Source organism: Populus alba, chromosome 19, assembly GCF_005239225.2.
Source record: "Populus alba chromosome 19, ASM523922v2, whole genome shotgun sequence".
NCBI lineage: Eukaryota > Viridiplantae > Streptophyta > Magnoliopsida > Malpighiales > Salicaceae > Populus > Populus alba.
Window position 1 is genome coordinate 14718435 of NC_133302.1, and position 24064 is coordinate 14742498.

At 32.5% G+C, this 24064-nt stretch overlaps 4 protein-coding genes across 4 annotated transcripts; 2 read left to right on the forward strand and 2 right to left on the reverse strand.

Moving 5' to 3' along the window:
• Positions 1-243: 243 nt before the first annotated feature.
• On the reverse strand, positions 244-1369 carry LOC118035982 (uncharacterized). Its single transcript, XM_035041655.2, has one exon. It carries the CDS (start codon positions 1089-1091, stop codon positions 399-401), a length of 693 nt encoding a protein of 230 aa, XP_034897546.1. The 5' UTR covers positions 1092-1369; the 3' UTR covers positions 244-398.
• A 6419-nt stretch (positions 1370-7788) lies between these two features.
• Positions 7789-11845, forward strand: LOC118035981 (uncharacterized). Its single transcript, XM_035041652.2, has 8 exons — positions 7789-8106; positions 8379-8436; positions 8502-8604; positions 8906-10015; positions 10432-10494; positions 10585-10805; positions 11150-11241; positions 11477-11845. The coding sequence occupies exons 2-8, from the start codon at positions 8389-8391 to the stop codon at positions 11586-11588; spliced, it is 1749 nt and encodes a 582-aa protein (XP_034897543.1). The 5' UTR covers positions 7789-8106; positions 8379-8388; the 3' UTR covers positions 11589-11845.
• Positions 11846-15477: 3632 nt separating this feature from the next.
• On the reverse strand, positions 15478-19673 carry LOC118035979 (U-box domain-containing protein 62). The gene is made up of 8 exons (XM_035041650.2): positions 18987-19673; positions 18641-18899; positions 18352-18433; positions 17338-17395; positions 17033-17121; positions 16544-16639; positions 16389-16459; positions 15478-15903 (listed from the first exon to the last, which is right to left on the reverse strand). The coding sequence occupies exons 1-8, from the start codon at positions 19543-19545 to the stop codon at positions 15780-15782; spliced, it is 1338 nt and encodes a 445-aa protein (XP_034897541.1). The 5' UTR covers positions 19546-19673; the 3' UTR covers positions 15478-15779.
• A 174-nt stretch (positions 19674-19847) lies between these two features.
• Positions 19848-23221, forward strand: LOC118035980 (uncharacterized). Its single transcript, XM_035041651.2, has 4 exons — positions 19848-20181; positions 20266-20395; positions 22108-22232; positions 22491-23221. Exons 1-4 carry the CDS (start codon positions 20044-20046, stop codon positions 22935-22937), a joined length of 840 nt encoding a protein of 279 aa, XP_034897542.1. The 5' UTR covers positions 19848-20043; the 3' UTR covers positions 22938-23221.
• The last annotated feature ends 843 nt before the right edge of the window (positions 23222-24064 follow it).

Here is a 24064-nt window from a genome sequence, read left to right on the forward strand (position 1 = left end):
CATACAAGATTTTGATTTGGCATGAATTTTTGGCAGTGATTATTTTTAAAAAAATTTATTAAAATAATATATTTTTTAAGCATCATTCTTTTGATTTCAAGCCATTTAATTAAAATACACAATTGATGTCAATTCATAAAACATCTATGGAACAATAAACAGAAGAAATTCTTTCATGGATCATGTCCCATGACTGCAAGCCAGTTTTCACTAAGGGAATCATAAAAAAAACAAGACTAATGCTAAGTTAAAAAAATTAAAATTGAACAAACAATCTCTTGTTACAATTGACTAATCATAATTGATTTTAAATGTATAAATCATTTACATCATAAACCATCACCCTTAATTACCAATGATTTATGTGTCAGATAATCGAAACGCCACCGTTTCCAGTCTCAAAGCCCTTGCGACAACCAGCAATTCTTGAACTGAGACCTGGCTGTCTCCCTGAAACTCTGTACCTTCATCAAACAAAAATGAGTGCAGCACAGGCCCAAACCAGGCCCAGCCCCGACCCTGCTTGTCTTCAGCAAGTAGCAGACAGGCCCACAATCCACTCCTCTCCCTTGCACCACGATCCCCCATGCCCTGGTAATCGCATCTTCCTCCTCCTCCTCCTCCTCACCGTCCTCCAGTTTCTCCACAAAAATCACCCCATCAGGCAACTGGGTCTCTCTCTTTCCCCATCTCTCCATCAAGCCCGGCCATTTCTCCTCCGCCACCTCCTTCTCCGTCTTCAGCACCGTCGTTCCACCGCTTTCCTCCGCGTATACATGGACCAAGAGAGGCGCTTCCCTTAAGTTGTTGACAATCTCCACCACAGAATCCCTCATCCATTGCTCAACCTTCTCAAATAAAACTGCAGATTTCTTGTTTCCATCAGAAGAATCGGCTGCCCTTACAATTCCCGGCGTCGTAATACTCTTCATTGACATCGAGACCCTCCCTTTCCTGAATCTTGCACCATCACACAAGTTGCCGGATATCTTGACATTATTACACGGCCACAGATGGGCATTCTTGACGGGATTATTTTCAGAAAACCGGCGAAGACCATTCCCTTCAAGACGAATGCCCACTGATGCCATCTATGTATGGAGACAGACGGCAAGGAATATAGAGGAGAAGATAACACAATCGCACAGGGAATTGTAATTGGTTGGTAAGAGGGACGTTAGCAGTGTTGTATCGCAACTGGGACAATTATAGGCATTTACTCTCCGAATCAGAGTTGAAGTCCACGAGAAGGAAAAGATCAGGCAAGAAAAGATCCGTGGACGGTCAAGATTGGTGTGAGAAGTGCAAGCAAGAAGGGTTCAAGAACCTGCTCGTGTGAAACTTCCGTATTCTACTGCTAATGTCATTGGTTCTTGCCTTCTCTTATAAAGACCATGTCCACGAAGGCTTGTGTCACGTCCACTCGTTTCCACCTCAGAGTCTAATCCTCTGCCTACAAACCACTGAGATCTAATTGCAACCCTCTTGGCTGTCGCTGTTTGATTGAATACTAAGATTATGTTTGTTTTATGTTTTAAAAATTTATTTTTTTATTTATTTTAAATATATTTTTTTGTGTTTCAAAACCCTTTTATATGCTGATATCAAAAATAATTTTATTTTGATATAATTTTAAGCAAAAATTACTTTATAAAACAATTGTTACCACACAACTAAACATTCATTAACACTATTTTTTCTTTTTTATCTCTCTCATAATAATAATTAGAGATTCTTTTTATTTAATCTTGTTTTTCTTAGTAGTATAATTGATAATGAAACAATTTTATTTGTGAAAACGATAAAAAATAATTTTTTTTGTGAGTAAATGTTTTTTAATATGTATAAAACAAGAACACAAAAGTATTTCGTCATAAAAATTGGCATCAGCTAAAAAAAAAGATAAATAAATGCTTTTAATATGTGTGAAGGGTCATGATAGGATGGGTGTAGTTGCTGATTCTGCTAACGGCTGTAGGAAATAAAAAAACCAAAAAACCAACGATTGCGTGTTTGGGAGATGTTTAATAATAACGTGGCTCACACAAAATCTAACAGGCAGTTAAAGGCAGTGATTTTAATCAGGGCCGTTCAATTTCAAAAAGATAGGAAGGCAACGTGGAGAATGTGGCAGTATGGGATGGGATGCACGCTGGCACGTGGTAGTCTTGCTTCAATTGCATGCAGCATTAATGCTAACACACGCCCATTGGCTCCCTCACCAACCACATCAATCAATTCTTGACACTAGGAATGCCAAGTCATCAACGCTTATTTGGGCACTCTGTTATTTTTTTTTTTTTGCTTTCTTTTCTTTTCTTAATAACTATTTTTTTTATGAGAAATCCTGGGGTAACGCTCTCTCTCTCTCATTCATCCATATGAGAAATCCTTTGTTTATTTATCATTAAAAAAATTAATTAATAAAATATATTTTTCATTCAAATAAAAATTTAATTTGATTTTTAAAAAAATATTTTTTTTATTTTAGACAGAAAATACTTTTTGAAAGTTGTGAAAAATTTAGAAATGTTATATTATTTGCTGATTATATCAAATTTGATCCTCAAACTTTTGATTGCTATATCTATTTTGTTTTGAATATTTTTTTGTCAATTTCATTCCTTAGAATTTAATTTTTATATTAACTTTAATCTTTATTTTTATAATTATTATTTACTTTTTTCTTGTTATTTTTTTAATTGAAATTTTTTATCTATCAAATTTGATCATCATTCTCTTGATTGTTACTTATTTTATTTGAAATAATTTATGAAATGTTAATTATTATTATTTTAATTTCTTCATCTTTCAATTTGTTTTATTTTTTAGATTTAATCTCTATTATTTTGATTATTATTTATTTATTTGAAATAATTTATCAAATTATAATTTTTTTCAATTTCATTCTCATTCAATTTTTTAATTTGTAAGATTTGTTCCTTATTATTTTAATAAACTTGAAAAACATAATGCAATAATAAGTTATTTTCCAACTCATTTTCCATGACATAATCAAATACTATAAATTATTTTCCAACTTATTTTTCATTACATTACCAAATATCAAAAAATAATTTACTTTTTCAGAATTTATTTTTCTAGAATTCACTTTTCAAAAATAAACTACTTTCCAACAAATAAACGAGGCCTAAATTAAAAACATGAAAACTTATTCAACAAAAAGTTTTGAAATAATATAAGTTTATCATTATAATTGAATTAATTTCTACTGTGTCCTTATAACTTTTATATCTTTTTTCTTTCTTTTACCATAATTTTTTTCAAATCAAAACCCAATCAACAATACTCTAAAAGACGAGGGGAAAATAGCTTTCCCCACACATTTTAATTTTGGTTGTACTAATATTTTTATTTCTTTTGTTTTATATGATTTCCCCCCATGATTTACTTTAAAAAAAAAACTTATATATTTTTTTCAAAATTATTTTTGCTGATTTATTTTTAATATTAAACTAGTTGAGAATTTAATTCTGTCACCATACTTTCCCATGCCTTTTATTTTCATTGTACTAATATTTTTATTTTATTTTCTTGTTCTTATTTGGAACTTGTAATATCCAAATCCTCTTCTAAGTATAATTTAATAAAAAAAATAATTTTATTTGCAAGAGTATTTATCCAAAGTATTCTCATATATTAGGAAAAAAAATCAACAACTCCTAATTAAATTGTAACTTAAAAACACAAAAAAAAAAAAAGCAGTCTTAATCTTGTATTTATATGATACAAACATCGTTAATCTATCTATCATTCAAATAGTAAAAATAAACAAAAAATATATAAAGAGAGGCAGACGATGTATTGCATCAGTACCAACTCATCCACACATTTTTCACCACCACCTAGCCCATCCACGTCACCACTTAGCCGTGCCTACTTTTTTACCCTGTTAGTTTATAGTTATTTTTTAAAATATTTTTTATTTAAAAATATATTAAAATAATATTTTTTTAAAAAAATAAATTAATTTTAATATTAATACATTAAAAAAATTTAAAATTTAAGAAAATATAATTACAAATCACGTTTTCAAACACACTCACATATAGAGTCCGTTTGGCTACGCGTTAGAAGTTGTGTTTTTTTAAAAACGCAGGAAGCAAGTGTTTGGTTAACCAAAAAACGCTGCTTACTGTGCATGGTCCCACATCCAAATCGCGTGAGAAACGCAGGAAAATAAAAAGCAGGAAAATGCTGCTTTCGGGAAATCCAACCATGATACACTGTTCACTGAACAGTGGAGTATGTAAACAGTGCAAAAATTGCATTGTTCATGTGAAATTCTTTTTTTTTTTTTTCAGTGTTAATTTTTTTAACATTTAAAAAAAAAACATTAGTATAAAGTGAATTTATTGCACTGTAATATCAATTTTATACCTGATAATATTTTATCTACGCTCAAAAAATTATAAAAACTGTAGTTCTTATCGGATGAATTTTGTATGTAATGAAATTATAAATAGTTTAATGGAATAATAAAAAATATTTTTTATAAAGTATTTTTTATTTGATGATGTAATAGGAGTAATTAATTCTATAATATTTAAATTTAAAACCATTAATATTAATATATATTTTAAAATTATTTTATAACCTTAATTTTAAAAGCACTTTTAACCAAACACATTAAACTGCTTTTTCTTCAACTTCAATTTCAACCACAGTTTTAACCAAACACCTATTTTTTCAAACCAACCTCAACTAAAAGTACTTTTTATAAAACAACTTTTTATAAACCACAACCACAACAGCTACCACAATACCAAACACACTCATAAGCCACGACAGCACCTAGTTAGGCCTTCTTTTTGACCGTCTAAAACCAACCATTTGAATTGCAACATAAACACCGAATGCATAATAAATCCTAGTTTTGTCTTTTTCTCTACCACCATAAAAACAAAACTAGCATGGAAATCAATAATAACGCTTCACAACACAACAACCATCACTCTCCGACCACCAACAGCCACCATCCAAACCTCTATCCAAACCAAACCAATCCAACTCCTCACCGCCGACCAAACACTCACATATAAAATCACATTATCTAATTTTAATTGTAGCATATTTACCGTGCTCAAACTTTAAGAGATTTAAGGTAATATTTCCTTAATAAAAAGAAACTTTAGTATTCTAGTAGTACCTAGCACTTCATATTCCATTTATTTCAATCAAAATAATATGTGATATTTGATAATCACGTATAAAAGTTGATATATATTTTTATATTTTCATAAATAATTTTTATTTTTCTAAATTATTTAAATCATATTAAATTCAATATGATCATAAATTATTACGTGTGACTCTAATTAAATAGATAGAGTGCATGCTTATTATATTTTTAGATGACTATACTTTTCTTCTTCTTTATATTTGGATGAGACAATTAACCAATTTATATTATACGTATAAGAAATTATAATTTTCACTCTGCCAAATATTATCTTAAAAAAAAATCAATTAATCTCATTTTACAATATTGTTGACTGGCCAACCTACATTTAAGCTTTATAATAGCAAATAAAAATGTCCCTAAACCTAACATTCAAGAAGCAAAAAATAAAAAAAAAATTATACAAACAACTAAATGGGCTTTGATTATTTAGTGCGACCCTCTTATTGTGGATTACAACAATGCATTGTGTTTTTTATTTTAATTAATCATTTTAGTTTTTTATTTTTCAATTTAATTTTTTTACACTAGATTAATTTAAGTTTAAACTTTGTGATTAGTTTTAGTTGGCTTGTATGAGGTTGTCATGATATCAGCAAATAAACTTGACACTCAATTGATGCTCGATTTGACAAAACTGATTTCAATGCAATGCATTCAAAACAATATAAAACTTAGAGCTCAAATTGAAACTTAAACACAATTTTCAGCCTATTTTCAAGAAAAGTCATGGACCATGAGGAAAGAATTGATGGTATGATAGAAGGTCATCGTGTCTAGGTAACACGTGGGTCTTTCATTGGACTATGAAGGTAGCCTTCACCGGTGCCATTGGAATTATGTTAGTGTTGCATTCTTGTCAGGGTGGCGCATTTATTGAGTAGTGGTCTGGTGTAGTATCGTTGACTTTTTTTTCTCTTTTTCTTTTCTCTCTCCATACATTAATTTTATCTCTTGTCATTTAACTTATATCTTCGATTTAATTTGACCCATTTTATTTTCGGGTTAATATTTTAATATTTAGAATTTTAACAAAGGTTTAATATTATTTTTCAATTTAATCCTTTAATTTTGAGTTTGTTAGGAATTGAACTTTTAATTTCTTTCGATTTGCTTTCCGTGGGTGTATTTCAGTCTTATGACCCGAACGTGGATTTGATAGGTTCACCCAGGTTTACTCTGATCATTTTGTTTTTGTCATTTTTGTTGATTAATATTATTTTTATCTCAATTTCACCCTTCTACATTTAATTGTTTGTGAATTGACTTCGTAATCTTTTTCCAGTTTGGTTTCTATTGAGTGATCCTAGTCTTAAAATCCAAATAATGAATTTAGCAGGCTGGGCCGAGTTGAATCAAGATGGTTTTTTAATTGATTTTTTTTTTATTGTCCTTCAACATTAAGCTAGCTAAGAATTAAGTATTATAATGTTTTTTTTTCTTTTCAATATGGTCTATGACTCAAATCATATTTAAAAAAAAAAACATATGTTAGCAGTGTCTAAACATTATTTTTTATTGTTAAAAAAATATTAGCCCGGAATACGGCTTTTTAGTTTGAATCCTCGATGGTTGGTGAAAATGCAATTATAAGAAGCCAAACAAACACGTATCACATAGCCAAGATCAATATATATAACATTAACATAATTAACTAGTGAGTCGTATACATCTTGTTTCCAACAAAATCACATGCTAAATTGAATTCATAAGTAAATTTGAATTCAATTGATAACCTATTATAATTTTTATGTTTGAAATAAAATATTAAACCTAATAATTTAATTCAATTAAATTGTTTATAATACCCATGAAAATAAATTTAACTAGCAATCTTGAATAATTTTTTCTTTATTTAGAAATCAATTTTATTAGAGAAATCATTTTTTTTTGTTTTGTTACAATGACCTTAATATATTTTTTTAAATGACATGAAATATAAGTGTTTTAGAGAATATATAAATAGACCTATTTAAATTGGAGTAACAATAGGTAAAATTGTATCGTGGGCTATTTAAATTGGAGCAATATGAAATAAAAGAAAGAGCTGTATGAACAAGAGAAAGCAAAAATAGAATTTTTGTTAATATGCAAGTGTTTTTAAAATATTATTTTTAACACTAATTTCAAGATACATTACTGTAACAAATCCTAGGGTATCCATTTGATTTACTTTTGCATATCTTTTTATAAATTAAATTCTATTTGAAATTTAAATTAATATCCTCAAAAAGATCCAAACACAAAAACTTATTTAATCGTTTGAATTAAATTCAATTCACATGGTTTTAAACAAATTATTTAGTACTGCATCTCAAAAAAAAAATTGGACATAATTATTTTTTTAAATTAATTTTTTATATTTTTGGATTGTTTTAATGTGTTGATATAAAAAATAAATAATTAAAAATATTATTATAATAAAATTTTAAATAAAAAATAATTAAAAAAAATCTGTTATCATAATTTCAAAAATCCTATTAAAAAATAAAAAGAAGAAGCAGGAGGTGATAACAATGGGGGAATAATGTGGGGGCCCATACAAAAATCCCTCCAAACATCGTATTTGAATTTGAAAGGAGAAAAACGAAACTCCAAGCCCCCAAACCTCCCTCCCTCCCTCACGTTGTTAGCGTCAAAAACTCCTTAAAAAAATAAATAAAAAGGAAGCACGACTCCTCCATGTCTTCTAGCACTTGAAATCGGACAAGAGATAAGCAAAAGCAAGCGCGCTCTCTTTCTCTCTCCCTCTCTGTAAATTCAAATCACTAATACATTTCAAAACATATATTGCCATCCCTCCTCCTCTTTCTGAAACCCTAACTCGCTTCCAATCTCTCTCAAATCCTACTAAAAGTAGATACAGATAACCTTTTTAAAGAAATCAAGATTTGACTTAGCGGGTAGGAAATCTTTTATTACCATTTCTTTATTTTTGCCTTTTGTTTTAAGGTTTTGTGTTAAATTTCTTGATTTTTAATTGGGTTTCAAGATTAATTTTTTAAAAAAGTTTTGATGCTAGAGATCTTAATTGAATAGGGTTTCCAAGAATTTTTGTCCTTTTGATTTCGGCTTAGGTCCTTGTTGTTTAAAGTCTTAAATCGGGTTTCAAGTTTTTACCTTTTTTCCTTTTGGTTCAAGATTTTGGTACTAAAAGTCTTGAATTTTGGATTAGGTTTAAGCTAATGGAAGATCGAGGAGGGGATACAGGGAGGTCCAGATCTGATTCCAAGGTTGGTTTCTCTCTTTCTTTGGTTCTTTTGAGAAGTTTTATGTTCCTGATTCTGGGTTGTTTTAGTTGGCTGGTGAGAAGCGGACTAGTGGTGAATTGGGAGAGAAATCAGAAGTTGCTCGAAAAAAGATTAAAATGCGTAATCTTGAATCTGTGCTGAGGTTTGAAGGTAAGGTTTTATTAATATGTAACTTTTTTTGCTGCTGTTAGGTGTTTTGATATTGAAATTTGTTCGTTTCTGGGATGTCAGAATGCAGCTATGTACAAGTATAATAGACAAATCTATTCACTAGTAATACTTGTTAGCAGAACAAGACCAACAAGAAACATTTAATTGAAAACAAATTGAAATGCCTGGACACGTAGAATGGTACTTTAGTTCCACTGTAGATCAACTTGTTGTGGCCCGTTGAACTTCCAATATAAACATCGTTTTAAAGCTTTGTTTTTTCTACTTGATAATGGCACAGAAGTAAGCAGCAATCACTTGAAAAACAAAGAAGACGACGACAGCTTTCAGTTTACTGAAAAGATGTCCCAAGTCACCAATGTTCCAGTAACCTTGGACTTCAATGCTTATCGAGCAGAAAGAAGTGGAAGGACCGCATTATCAGTTGAGGTCACTGCTGCCTCTAAGCCACTGGATCTCAGTAATGAAGCTTGCATTGTTAATCATTTGGTGAGAAAGGATATGGCAGAACATGCTGAGAATTGTAATGAAGTCCCATTGCTCAAGAAGCATGAGAGCAAACATGACAATAAACGCGCAACCTCTGTTGGCTTTGGCTTGGATCTGAATGCACAGGATGATAGCTCTGTGAACCAGGAACCATTCCACACTCAGAAAGATCATGAGAAGACAAGAGATATTTCTGAGTGTGGGAGTACTACTGGTCCAGTGCAGGAAAAGGATCCATTAAGAATGTGGAAAGAAATGAAGCAAAACGGTTTTCTGTCATCTTCATATGGAGGGATTTCAATTCAAAGTGGTTTTATGACATCTTCTCATGGAGGGATACCAATGGCAAAGCAACGTGGGAGGAAACCCAAAGATGATGTTCTCAAGGAAAAGATGGAACTTGCAAAGAGAGAGCAGGTGGATAGGTTTACCAAGATTGCTGCTCCAAGTGGATTGCTAAATGGCTTGAACCCTGGGATCATAAACCATGTGAGAAATAAAAAGCAGGTCCATTCCATAATAGAGGCTTTGGTAAGGTCTGAAAAACTCGAAAATGGCTGTCTTGAAAGCAAACAAGCATATCTAAAATCTGGAACTAAAGAAAACAATAGTACGAGTGATTCTGGAATACATCGACTCAGTTTTTCTCATGGAAATGGGAGTTCAACTTCTTTATTTGGGAGCAAGCAAACAAGAGGGTACCCTATATCCAACGGGGAGGGTGACTCCAGCATGGTAGACATGGTACATGACAGAAATTTTGTTTCACACTCAGCTGCCAGTGAGAATGATGCATTGACATTGAAGTTGCCTTCATCAACTAACGCCTTGGAGGAATCTAGAACTGTTCTGAATGAGGAATCAGCAAACAACGCAAGTGTTTCTTGTCTTTCTGTGAAAGGTGTGTTAAATTCTTTTTTAGAAGGAATTGACAATTTAATATTTGGATATTTATATGTGAAACTGCGGTAGATAGGAATTGCAAGACACTAAGCGTGTTTAAGATTGCAGCAGAAGTTGTTTTTCAAAGTATTTTTTGCTTGGATATACTTTAAAATAATATCTTTTTATTTTTAAAATTTGTTTTTGACATCATATTAAAAAGATAAAAAAACACTAAAAAATAATTTAAAACAAATAAAATTCAATTTTTTTCAAAAACATGGTTAAACTACAAAAACAAACACAACCTAAATGAATTGTGTATCTTTATAGAATTAGGGTATTGCTATTTATCACGACATTGAAGTTACACGACAAACTGAAAGCCAAGAACATCTTAGCTGAAAGGTTTGTACTTTGTTTTTGTACTTTCAGCTGCTACTGTTTCTTCTCAATGGTTGGAACTTCTTCATCAAGACATTAGAGGACGGATAGCAGGTAATGCTTTATAATGTGAATGGTTGTTGAGTATTATTTAGTATGGTACATGATGTCCATATGTTAATAAACCATCTCCTGTACTTTCAGCATTGCGCCGAAGTAGGAAGAGAGTCCGAGCAGTGATAACTACTGAGTTACCATTTTTAATATCAAAAGAGTTCTCAGCTATTGAAGTGGACGGTTCTTATACTATGAAAAGTTCTTCAGAAGTAGTGTCCAGTAATGCAACAGCTGCCATGCATCAAGCAAGATGGAGAGCATTGTTTGATCAGTTGGACAGTGCACTTTCTGAAGAAGAGAAACAACTTGTAAGTGTGATTGGAAAGACAAGTGCAATAGGAGAGACTTTTCTTTGTTTCTCATGCTACAAAATTCTACTAGTAATCTAGAGATGTGTGTGTGTGAATTTGACTTAGTGATTCCATGGTGATTTGCGATGGTTTGGTATCAACTTATATCTGACCAGACTAATTCATTTGCCTGAATACACTAGACAGTTTCTGAATACAAAAATTGTTTCTTACTTGTAATAGGATTTCCATTTTTTTAAATAAATCCTCTTCTGCAGAGCTTATGATAGTATAGAAAATTCAATTTTTTAATCCAATTTCTTTCATTAGCTTATTTAGGTGCTTTCTGGTTTGAATTTCAGGAAACTTGGTTGAGCCAAGTAAAGGAAATGCAAGTGCACTGTGATCAGGGGCTGCAACATTTGCACTATAATGCAATTTTAGGTTACCCAAGGTAAATTACTACGCCATTATACCTTTGTCAAACTTGTGGCAGGATCTGGTATAGTATCTTAAATTGCATGATTGAGCTCATATTATGGATGATGAATTATGATGACTGAAGAGACATTATCATTTATCATCATTATAAACAATCTGTTTCGTCAACATTCTTTTATTCATGCCTCACCATGTGGCAAATATTCTGCAAGTTACTTCATAATTATACAGTTTTCTTCAATGTGCAGAACTGAGAAAGCAGATAGCTCGCAGAAGGAATTGGCTGTTAGAGCTGCTGCAGCTTCCATCTATTCAACCTGCAATTTCCTGAGTTCGAAGCAGAATGTATCTTGTTTCTGATCTTATTAACCGAAGTGTCTTCCTCCTATCTCTAATGGTGTTGAATTCTAAAATATTAGCAAACAACTGATCAGTTCTTTAATCTTTGCAAAGCTATGCTGGATAGCAAGCTATATAACATCAAGTTGAGCCCCCATTTTCTCTCTTTTCTTTTCTTTTTCAAAAAGTAGCCAGAATCATTGTTGTGGTAGATTGTTATAAACTCTAGTTGATAAAGGAAGTTGCTGAGAAATAATAAATCGACTATCAGGTTCTTTGATGTGTTTTTCTTATGGCTCAGTTCCCAGTGTAGCATGAAATTGGAACTCTTTGTTCATGAAACAGTGCTCTTACCCTTTTTTCATGCTTTTATTTTTTCTTCTCTTGTTTTCTTTGATTTTTAGAACAGTGCACATTAGAAAAGACACTTTTGATGCATCTCAGTTTTGGTTCTGTTTGTTTTTGCGTTTTAAAAGTGTTTTAAAAAATCTTTGGTGTTTGTTGTATTTGAAAGCCCTGCTAAACCGCTTTGGCGCACCTAGGAAGTGAAGAGTGCTTTTCATTCTGCTGTTAATATTCATCTTTACCAAATCATCTGATGTTTTGTTCTAGAACTAGACAACATAGAACACTTACTCTCTGTGTGGAAAGCTTACCCCCTAAGATGAAAAAAATTGCATGTAAGCCAAGACTGTCCTCTTGGTTTTCATGTATCCACTGCAGCTCAGTCTTGCTTCAAGGGATGGTAACAGGAAATAGTGAAGACTCTTCCCATTGAACAGGTCTTCCTCTTTGCTCACGCATGGATGGTCAAGCACAACCTGTTCATCTTTGAGAATCAGGACATGAAGCCGATTCGATTCATTCAACGTTCCCTGATCGGTTTGAAGAATTTATGTCAGAAAACATCGTTTGACTGTAGTGAAGAATCCAGCTGCAGTTTAATGCTACCTTTGCAGTGGATGGTACAGGTCTGGGCTCTGGGGGTTGGCTGTTTATAATACAGTTATTCTGAGGTTCCATGGTATAGATAATTTTTTTAAAAAAGTTTTTAACGCATCTTTAAGTATACCTAGAAGCCCTAATGTAGAAAAATTGAAGTGCTAGACATTAAAATCTCCAAATCACCTGAATTCTCACCAAAATCCTTACTCTTTGTTTTTTTTTTTTTTTTCTAGCCCAAACAATGCTTAGGTCATGTTTTCTAGTACAAACAGTCTTTGTATGATGTTTTTTCTGGTAATGGATGAGGTTAGCTTATGCTAAAGCATGTCTTAAATGATTTCATAATGACAAACACTACACTATTTTTTGCGTCCTTAATGCTTCATCATGTGCTTATTTTATCTATTGACGAAAATTTTTAAGATTTATTCGTTGTCAATAATTTCATATCTCAATATCAATGTCTTGATTTAGATAAAAAAGAAGAAAAAGAAGCAATCTCTCTCCATAAAGACTGTTTTTGGATCAAATTTCATCCCTTGAAAACCATGAATGCACCTTTTTAATGAGTGCGGTTCAACAAAAATGGTAGGTTGGACTGATTTTTTGATTTTCATGGTGTCAAAACATGTATAGATATGGAGTTGATGTTTGGTTTTGCAACAAAAATCTCATTTTATTATTTGCTGTAATTAAAAATATAGGAACTTGAATTGAAATTGAGAAAAAAAAAAAAGCATTTGCGGTTTCAAGCACAATTTTCCCCCCCCCCCATCCACGTAGTTTTTTTCAGTTTAATTCTTGTCATGTTAAGTTGGTTGAAATTGATCTTGATAGATTGATTAAATTAGCTTAATAAGGGGTTCTTGCTGTGTAGAAAAAAAATATTGACATTGGATTAATGTTTAATTAAAAAAAATTAATTTTATTAATTGTGAAAAATTAGAAATAGAGGATTGATTCAAGAAAGATATTAAAGACTTTGTTTTCAAAAACTGTACATTAATGCCTTTTTTTTATCTTTTTTATTTAATAGTTATATATTTTGATTCAAAACTTTATTTTGTTTACATTTATATTTTGAATTTAAAAAATAAAAGAGAAAGTTGTCAAAAAATAAGAAAAAAAATCTTTGGTTGTCAATATTATAACAACAATAAAAAAATTTATTTTTGGTGTCAATAAGTTCCATTTGAGGAATGAAGCTACAATTAAGTGTTTTTTTTTCCATTCATCATGACAAAAAAGTATATTGAAGTTAAGAAAGAAAATGTTTTTTTATTTAATTTTTTGTTTTTTTCTTAACTAATTTAGTCATTTTGGGTTGAGAAATTATTATTTTTTTAGATTCTAAAGGTTTTTTTTAGGTGATTTTAGGTTAAAACATGTTGAGAAAATGTTTTTTTTTTTTAGTTAAAACCTCACTAGTCAATTTTCTAACATCTTTTTAGTGGTTAGAATCTAGAAATATAAACAACACATCATTTGTTTTTTTTTATAAAAAAAAATGATGGATAATATCTCGTTCGATACTTGAACAAAACAAAAAAATATTATGAAGCTTAGATGGACTAGACCACTTAAAGCCCAACCGTCCACCCTACTTTTAACTTTATTTATTTATTTTTATTTAATTTAAATTTAAATTTAAATTAATTACAATAAATTAGTTAGAAATATGTTTGAGATGCTTGTGTCGACAAGTATTCATTAAAATAAATCCATTTAGAAACTTTTTAGAGTAATATTTATAAAATTTCTTTCAATTGACATGTTTTGAATAAGATTATCTCATTCTTTTTTGTATATTAGCATATGTTTTTTTTATATACCCCTTAATAATATCTCTTTTTTTTCCCCTTAAATTTTATTCAAGTATTTTCTTATATATGTCTATTTATTACATCACATAATTAAAAATAAATGATTCCAAGAAAAAGGTTGTTAAACCCAACCAGGTGCATGACTTGTTTAATAGTCTAATAGGTTAAATCATATTAATCTAGAACATCTTCACCTCATAATTGAAATAATAAATTTTAATAAAAAAATTCCAAACATTAGTCAAATGAGGTCTCAACTTATCATATTTTGAATTTACACTTTTTATATATATAAAAAAATAGCTCACAAGGATGTTACCTCCACTTTGAATCCATACCCGTACTTTAATTGATAAATTAATGTAATTTAATTATTACATTAATTTATCAATTAACACGAAATGGTAAATTTAGCATTTCCAAGAATTTCTTAACATTAATTCATTCATTAATTATTTTTCTATTTGATGTGTAATTTAAATAAAATTTTTCTTCAAATATTAATAATAAAAATGATAAGAATATTTCTATTAGACTTTATATTTTTATTTATTTTAATGTATTGTGTTAAGTAAATGAATGAAAATAAAATATTAAATAAAAATATAGGATAATTATAGTACATTAAATAATTGTGTGTTTTATATGGTAATGTTTTTAAGTGGTTACAATAAATTCTAAAAAAAAAAAAGACGTGAATTGATTAGAGCATTAGATGACTCTTAACAAGTGCTCCAAGTGCACTTTTGAGTCCAATGAAGTCTTGAGCTTGGTGGATTGTTATCCACCATTCGGAAACAGAAGGATAAATAAATAAATAAAATACTTTGAATTCTCCTATATATATAAAAAAAATATTGCCTTGCTAAACTGAAAAGGCTTCTTAAGATCTCTCATAATAGTTTCAACGGGCTTCTTGAAAGGCTCCATTGAATTCTCCTTTTAATTATTGTGCTAATATAGTAAACTTTTTCAGAAGAAATATTAATTATATTTTTCACTATAGTACATGACTCGTAGTCAGACCAAAGCACAAATTTCTCGTTTACTAATATTTTTTTTTGCAAGAGATTTGGATCTCTCTGGTTCTGACAGACTAATGATCAGCTGCTCTGGATAATTTAAACATCATGCACAGAGACTTGGCAGAACAACAAAGCTTGATATGGGATAATCATGTGTGCACAAACATTAGTTAGATACAGACAGCCTCAGTCATTGTCCAAAACAAAAATAACATTGTTTGCATTTTAACTCTCATCCTATGCTTCCTAAAATTACATTTGCATCATGGCTTCTATAATTTACATGGCTTTACATTGGCTAGTAGGGACTGCAAGCAAGAAACTCATCGCGTAAAGAAAAGTTAGTTTTTGAGTATCGGAAACCAACCTGCTATGGTGTGTAGGCAGAATAATGCTACCTCGGTTGTGTATAAGCAAGACTAGAGCCAGTTTGGGGCAATCTTGGTTGATATTGTTTTTGAAGATGGATCATCTGAAAGCTTGGCAAGTGATCGATACTGCAACTTTACACTCTCTGCATTGTCCAACGTCTTCACTACATACCTGTAAATGGCTTTGTATTAGTTACAAGGATCAGTTACTCACCACCACCTTTCATACAAACAGGCAACCATGCATGGTGCAGAAATCTCAACTGAGACAATCTTCAATCCTAATGACTAGAGGTTTGCTCAATCATTTCACACCATTTAAGATGTATCCATCACCATATCTGTTATCTCATCCAAGCTGCAAATGTACTCACTTATTTACAGTACTAATCAAAGTATTAACTCATTCAAAACAGATTTTGTTCCACGTATCTCCATATGCATGTAATGACAGCCAAGAAATTCAAAATCAACAATGCACAGATGTCTGATAAAACTTCTTGGTCACATAACAGAAAATGCCCACAAAAGATAAACGTATTACTTCTCAAGGGAAAGAAAAGAGCAACCGACATCAGTATAGAATTGACCTGAGCAATGCACCAAACCTTAAAACATGCAAAAATTGAAGGTAAGAAAAACAAGAAAGTGACCAACCATCCATTTAAGCATTGTGTTGTCACAACAGCCTCCCGTCCAACAAACCGCTGAGGTGTCCTCTTGTTTCCCTGAATATTTCCATTCATATTGTTAATTTTAAATGATTACTAGACAACGCATACAGGGAAAACTTGGGAGCTTTGCTAAACAACCTTTATAATAACCCGGTCTGTCACAGCAAATGGGAACTGCACACCTCTACCCCTTGGTGGATCCATGACCCCTGAATCGCCATAACCACCTTTGTCCTATAAGAGAAAAAACAGTGGCGATTTTAGAAAAGCTATAAAAGTTGAGGCCACTGCTGCATTCTAAAACCAAAGGGTTGCCGAGGAAACAAAAAAAAAAAAATGGAGTGGATAATTAAAACATAAGAGAATACTTAAATAAAGTATCTGAGTTGCAGGGTTTTAAAATCCCCAGTGATTGACACAGTTTTTTAAATGCCAGGCTATTGAATTGTCAACAGTGAAGACATCTCATTGAGAAAATCTACTTCCAGATGAGGAAGAACCATGCAGTTCAGCATGACTGCAATGAAAAGGAAAGGTATGCATTGTTATGCAGTCTGCTCCTATTCTATTGACATTTGTTAAAGAGAATTATGTTAAAAGGAAACCCAGGGCTTGACGGGAACAAACCTGGTCAAACCTCTCTCTCCTCCTTTTGGATGAGCGATAAAATTGTAACTCCTCTTCCCGCTGAAATGCCTGGACAGCATATCTGAGAGCTGTATAGACAGCAGCAAAATGAACAGTTGAAAAGGCAAAGCCAAAGAAAAAGAAAGCTGTGATGAACTTGTCATAGTTCTCTTTATCATAGTGACTATATACTCCCTATATCTTGCCACTGCTTAAAAATACAAAGCCTGCGATTTTTTCTTGTAGGAAGCAGGATCATAAAATCCTACAACCTTCAACAACAACAACAACAAATTACTACTTACAGAGGTTGGGAGCTATTGAGTCTTCTGAAATTGACTCTGAACAACTGTAGCAGACTTTCTGAAAATGCAAGCATAAAACTGAAATCAAAATCATATCATAACAACTGTAAGAACATCTTAGAGAGAGAGAGAGAGAGAGAGATCAGAATGCAACACAACTGTAGATTTCTAAAATAACAGAGTCCAGTGAAAGTAAACCATTTGCACAGAACAAGCAGAGGCGCACAACTTTCAGCATTGCTAAGCAGAAAGCTAAAATGCAGAAACATCTCATATAAGTTGTTATAAAATGAGTGGAAGGAAGACAATTCAACAAGAAGAAAAATACTTCATTCCAGTATATCAATCACAGGGTCAAGCTTGCTCTTCTTGAAAGTCCAAGAAGTGTTATCTCTGACCAACAAAAGTTTGCTATTTCATTAATTGTTGATCATAAGGCCTTGAAGACAGTTATGATACTATTGACAGATTGTCAGGACATGGTTTGTAGCTTGCTCTTGCCCAAAGCAATAAAATACAACTATTATAAAAACCAGCACCTAGAAACATGCATTACCATTAAAAGTTAAAAAAAACTGTACAAGTTCAACTATCAAATTACAAGGACTGCTTAAGGGTATAAGATTGAAAAGTGGCCAATTACAAGGATCAAACATGCAAATAGACGCACTTAAAAGGCAGTGCTTGTGTTAGAGCCTCAACTAAGCCAAAATTACAGTTCGATATGGACATATCCAGACTTCATTATAGTGCTTCTGAAGGAAACTTTATAGTAACAGTGACTAAAGCTGGAGGTAACAGAAGCAGCTTGAAGCTTTGTAGTAATTTTAAAGTTTGCAGATAAAATTCATTAAGGCACACAATTAACGAAGCTCAAAACCCCCACCCCCTCTCTTTTCTCTCACACTCTTTGATCTGGTACTTTCTCAGTATGAGAAGTTATTCAAACCTCCTATGATAGAGAGTTGCAATGAATTATTCAAATACCAAAAATTCCTTCAATTGAGAACTGACCATTCTGATAACATGCTGCATTCCACCAGCTCCAAATGAATGCCCACAAGGCAATATCATGGCGTCATCCATTAAAGCTCCCCTGAATCCATAAACCAAAGTAAATAAATTGCACAAGTAAAAACTTTGCCAGCAACATGCTTACAGGTAGAATAAAAAAATGGCATGCCAAAACAGATATTCCAAAAACTTCTGATTCGAACACAAATAGTCCATGTCATGCCAAACACATAAAAATCGCATACAAACATAGAAAAAAAAAATTCAACAATCAATCTCAAAAACTTACGTAACAGGGTCCGATAAAATAGCCCTTAAAGAATCTCCAGACTCACTCGAAAATGCTGAAACCTCCTTCCTTCCACTAAATCCACAGCCATTTTCCACACCCATATCCTTTCCACCAGCACCAGACCCCCCCGTCCCCTGCAAATACTGCGAATAATACATCTCCCCATCTGCCTCCGCGATCGTCACCGCATTATTCCCTGTTTGCCCCAAGCCGCCGCCGCCACCAATTCCATCTTTCACCATTTCCCCACTAATCCCTAAACAAGCCAGAACAAATAACACCAATAAAGAAGACGGAAATAAAGAAAGCTTTGAAAAAAAAAAAAGATTTTCTTTCCACTTACCAAAAGAAGAAAGATGCTTGGGCTTTGCATTTCCATTTCCAATTTTGTCCAAATGAACACTATTACTAGCATTACTAATAGTTCCACTACAATTATTGTTGTTACAGTTAGTGTTTTTGCTGTTACAATCAATAGCAGCAACAAGCACATCAACTCCATTCTCATGATCACCATCACCACCGTCTACGTCATCAACCTCCTCCTCATCGTCCTCCTCATCATCTTCATCATCCTCACCGTCGGTATCATCTCCACTAGTTCCCTGCGGTTCACGCTGATAAACATTCCTCGGGAAATCCTGGTGGTGGTGGTGGTGAGAGGGAAAGTAACGGTCGGAGCCGGCGGTGGAAGTGGCGGTTGCAGTAGTGGTTGAGGAGAAGAGCTTGTTGTCATCGATAAAACCGGTGAGTTCCCGAGTTTTGGGATCCCCGACACGGCGTTGCTGCTGTTGTTGCGGAGGCGGTCCGGTGCAATTGAATCGTAATGGATCGTCTTGGAAGAGTAGTTGTGAATTTATTCCGTTTTGTGGAGAAACTAAAGATATTTCCTCTGTTGACATTTCTCTTTGTTTTTTCTATTTGATTTAAATGGACGAAATCAAACCCTAATTTGAAGGAATTTGGGGGTTTGTTTCCATACGAGAGAGAGAGAGTGAATTAAGAGAATAGATCATTGATTTACAGACAAGGGTTCAGGAAAAAAAAAATCTAATTCCAAACACAGATAGGCACAGATACGCTGTCGTTTCACGGAATGAGAAAAACGGTGACGTCTTCAAGATACCGTTGTGGACCCCAAAACTGCCACATGAGTAATTTGAAAGCGAAAGGGTAAGCTAACTAAGCAGCAGCCTCAGTACGAGTAACCGTAGAGGATTAGTTAATTGTGAAAGGAAGAATGAAAGGGAGAAGGAGCCAAGAAAGGAGAGACGGAGTCAACGAGTATAGACTTTGACCTGTAGAAGAAGCTAGTTAAAAAGAGGAGAGGATGAAGAGGAAGAAGAAAAAGCGAAGGGAGCAGTGTCGAGCTGAAATAATTATCTGTAAATCAATTGATTATGAGTAATCAGAGGGTAATGAATCTTCTTCTTCTTCTTCTTCTTCGTGGGTTGATGATGAGTGTCATAATGGGAAAAGGATGCGATGGTTGGGTTTTTGAATTACCTCGGAAATTAATGACAAAAGAATCTCCAGAGGTGATAACTCCATTTCCCTCCCTCTCTTTTATTTTAGAATTTTTAATAATATGTAGATTTTATTTTATTTTATTTTTGTTGCAGAGCTCTCCGATTCCTGCACCATTTCAATATTACATGGAAACGAAGGAGAGGTGTTCCGATCCGATAGATAAAAGGGGATGTCGGGACTCCACTAATAACCTCACTGCTTGCCTTCTTTCGTCAAGTACCTGTGAGTACTCCTCTACTGCTAATCTCGACTCTCTCTCTCTCGTTTTTCTTTTCTTTTTGTTGCCCTAATATCTCAATATTGATTTTGTTCAGTTAATTTTTATTCAAATAAATAGATTTGAAATAATTAGAACAACGATCTTGGTTCTCAAACTTGAAGGTGTTCTTCTTCATGTTTTATCTCTCAACTGTTCCCCCTGAGAAGATGCAGCTGCTTCATCTAGTTTCTCTAACTTAGGTCTTGCTGATTTATTTGTTTTCTATGAAAACATTCTTGTGATCTCGTCCAAAGTTCAATTTGACCACTTTCTCATCCACCTGATAAATAGTTTTTGAGTTCGATGAAACCAACCTTAAAGTTCTAAAAATGTTCTTGTAATACCTTTACAGTTCTAATTTCATATTCTGCTACAGTATGTTAATCAACTAGTAGAACATTTTCAGCAAGCTATGTAAATCTAGTCCTTTTGTTTGCAGGGGATAGCAACATATGCCATTCCTTCTTTGCTTGTTGAAGATCATCTTAATGTCTCAACTAATCATCACTTTACAGTTCTAATTTCATATTCTACTACAGTATGTTAATCAACTAGTAGAACATTTTCAGCAAGTTATGTAAATCTAGTCCTTTTGTTTGCATGGGATGGCAACTTATGCCATTCCTTCTTTGCTTGTTGAAGATCATCTTAATGTCATAAAACCGATAAGGTCAGGAAATCACCTGGTTTTACAATCATTATTTTTCCAAAGTATTTGGATACATGCTGCATTTATAACTTGTCCTGCAACATTGTCTGCACTACCATTTTGAAGAGTGAATGATAATTCCCAACAGAGAGAGCATCAGGAGCTTATTTTTGCTAATCATGATGGAAACAACATTGTAATGCTAAAATTAGTAGAAATGATCATACATGCCAGACAAATCATTTTACTGCCCCATCTTCCCCCATAAGGGTTTTGTAATTTTCCTTCTTGCATTGACTTAATCTGGCTTTACCTTCAAGCTTGCCTGCTTTAACCATATTGTACTTTTCTTAATTGAACTGATTTGTGCTTGACTTGACAGAATATGGATTTAGTTTGACTATTGAATCTCTTGGGAAATGGTTTTCTTTTATTATGGAGATTGTTTTCAGTTAAATAGAACATTTGGAATGAACAAATGAAACATTGGATTATCTTATTTGTGATGTTTGATGACTCATGGATATACCTATTGTTGTCTAACCCCAGTCACTTTGGATCCATTCTTCTACCCAATTTGAAGAACTATCACTCCAAGATTCCTATATTCTGGATGTTCTGCTTCCTAATGTCAGATAACCATCACTTCTTCCCTTTCGTATGCCTTTGACTGTGCAATGTTCTGTTTTGAATGGAAAAACATCAAACCATCACTTCTTCCCTTTCGTATGCCTTTGACTGTGCAATGTTCTGTTTTGAATGGAAAAACATCAATCCAATCTTTAAAAAGCTTTTCTCACTACTTGCTAAAGCAAATACATGGCAATTTTTGCTAATGATCATGACGTCATGTTTGTATTGATAAAACTAGAGACAAGACTCTTAGCACAAGGCTGCAATTCTTTCATTGCAAATCTCATGTCCACTTAGATTTATGATGCATTGGATTGGGTTTTTCATCTTTACTGATCATTCCTCATGCCTTACTGAATTTACAGTGAAGTGCTCTCTATTTTTCCTATGTAGCATCCAGGGAACTGTTTCTTCTTGTCCAGAATGATGGAGAGGGCATCTTGAAAGTGAATCTTACAATCACAGATATTAAGGTTACTTTCCCAGAGATACAACTATCCAAACACGATGCCATAAAGGTTCAGCTCGTTTAATTTCTAGCATTTATGCTTTACAGAAGTGGGACATGTCTTGGTGGGAATACATTGGGAGTCTTGTTTGACAACTGATATAATGGGGGGTTGGGCTATAGAGTTGGAAACAAAGAACCGGTTTTAACTTGCAGAAATACTGATTCATGCATAAACAACCTTTGTAGAATCAATTGAGCATCTCCTACATATTGATCTTTGGTCTCTATCTTTTATTTGATAAGTCCTATTGCATTCTTTGTTCAGGTATCAGTCTCAGAAAATGTTGAAGGAAGTCCGTCCATCATATTAAACACAGTAAATGGTTCGTGCACAATTGAAATGGGATCAAAGAAACAAAAAGTCAAATATGAGCCGTTCTTTGGACATGGCACCTATTTATCCCCCAAATACGGAGCCTACTTGTTTTTGATAGCTTTGATATCTGGAGGGGCATGTGCCTGCTGCTGGTTTCTAAAAAGCTCGCATGTTGATGGAGTCCCATATCAGGAACTTGAAATGGAGCGGCCAGACTCCCATTCAGCTAATAATATGGAAACAACTGAAGGGTGGGATGAAGGGTGGGATGATGACTGGGATGAAATAAAGGAGGTGAAACAGCCAAATGGACATCAAACAGCAAATGTTTTATCAGATGTCATCGCTTCCAGGAACTCTGATGCAGAAGAAGGGCGCAAAGATTGGGAAGATTAGGGAAATAATACAGGTATAGCTTTTCCATTGTCCATGAAAATGGAAAAAAGAAACACGACAGAGATATTACATGTAGAAAAGTCAGGAAGTCAAGATTTAGTGTTCAAGATAAGTGCTTGAGTTAATGTGGAAGCAGATTGAAAATTAGATAAATGAAAAACAGTTTTGGTACATGAAACGAATTTGTTGATAATTTATTTTAATCCACTAGGGAATATATTTTTTTTCTTGATTTTTGTTCAGAAAATACGTTTATGAAGATGAAATTCACTTTATTTTTCTTATTTCTGGCTTTTTAATTATTGTAATTGCTTTTTAAATGGAGGGTTGGTTGTATTAAATGTTTAGTTTGTATTAATCAAGATAAAATAAATTAGCTAATCATGTAAAGAAAAAATAATTTATTTTAAATAACATATCCTTAAAAGAAATATTCGGATCCAACTTTAACAGATGGTCTTTTCTCATTAGTCGTATCAGCTTGAATCAACAGTTGCTTTTCAAGAGTTAGAACACTTAAATGATAGGGCGTGTTTGGAAGTATTATCGTTATTATTTATTAAAATATTTTTTATGTTAAAATATATTAAAATAATATTTTTTAAAATTATTTTTGAAATTAATGTATTAAAACAATTCAAAAAATAACTTTAATAAATATATAAAAAAAACATGAATACAATTATTTTTTTAAACGCTTTCATAATCCAAGTAGTTTTTTATAAAAAAACATATAATCCATGCATTTCTCTTTCGAGTGTATTCGCATGGTGTAGTTTTCAAACTTACAAAAATTATTATAAAATCTGAGATTTCATATTAAATTTAACATTTTAAATTTTCAGCACATATAATTAAACTCACATTTTAAGACTGATAATTTTTTTTAAGAAAATAATTTCATGGAAAATATTTTCCTCTATTCTTCAATTTAAAATAAACACTCCTAAATAGTATTAATTTGAATAAACATATTTCAATATCATGAAAAGGGAGAAAATGTTTTAACCTCGTGGAGAAGGGTAAATGTTTTTCTTGACACTACAACTTATAATATTCACCAAAGACTACCACCACCACTCATCACAACCACCATCCATCATAATAACCTATTTTTTACCCTTAAT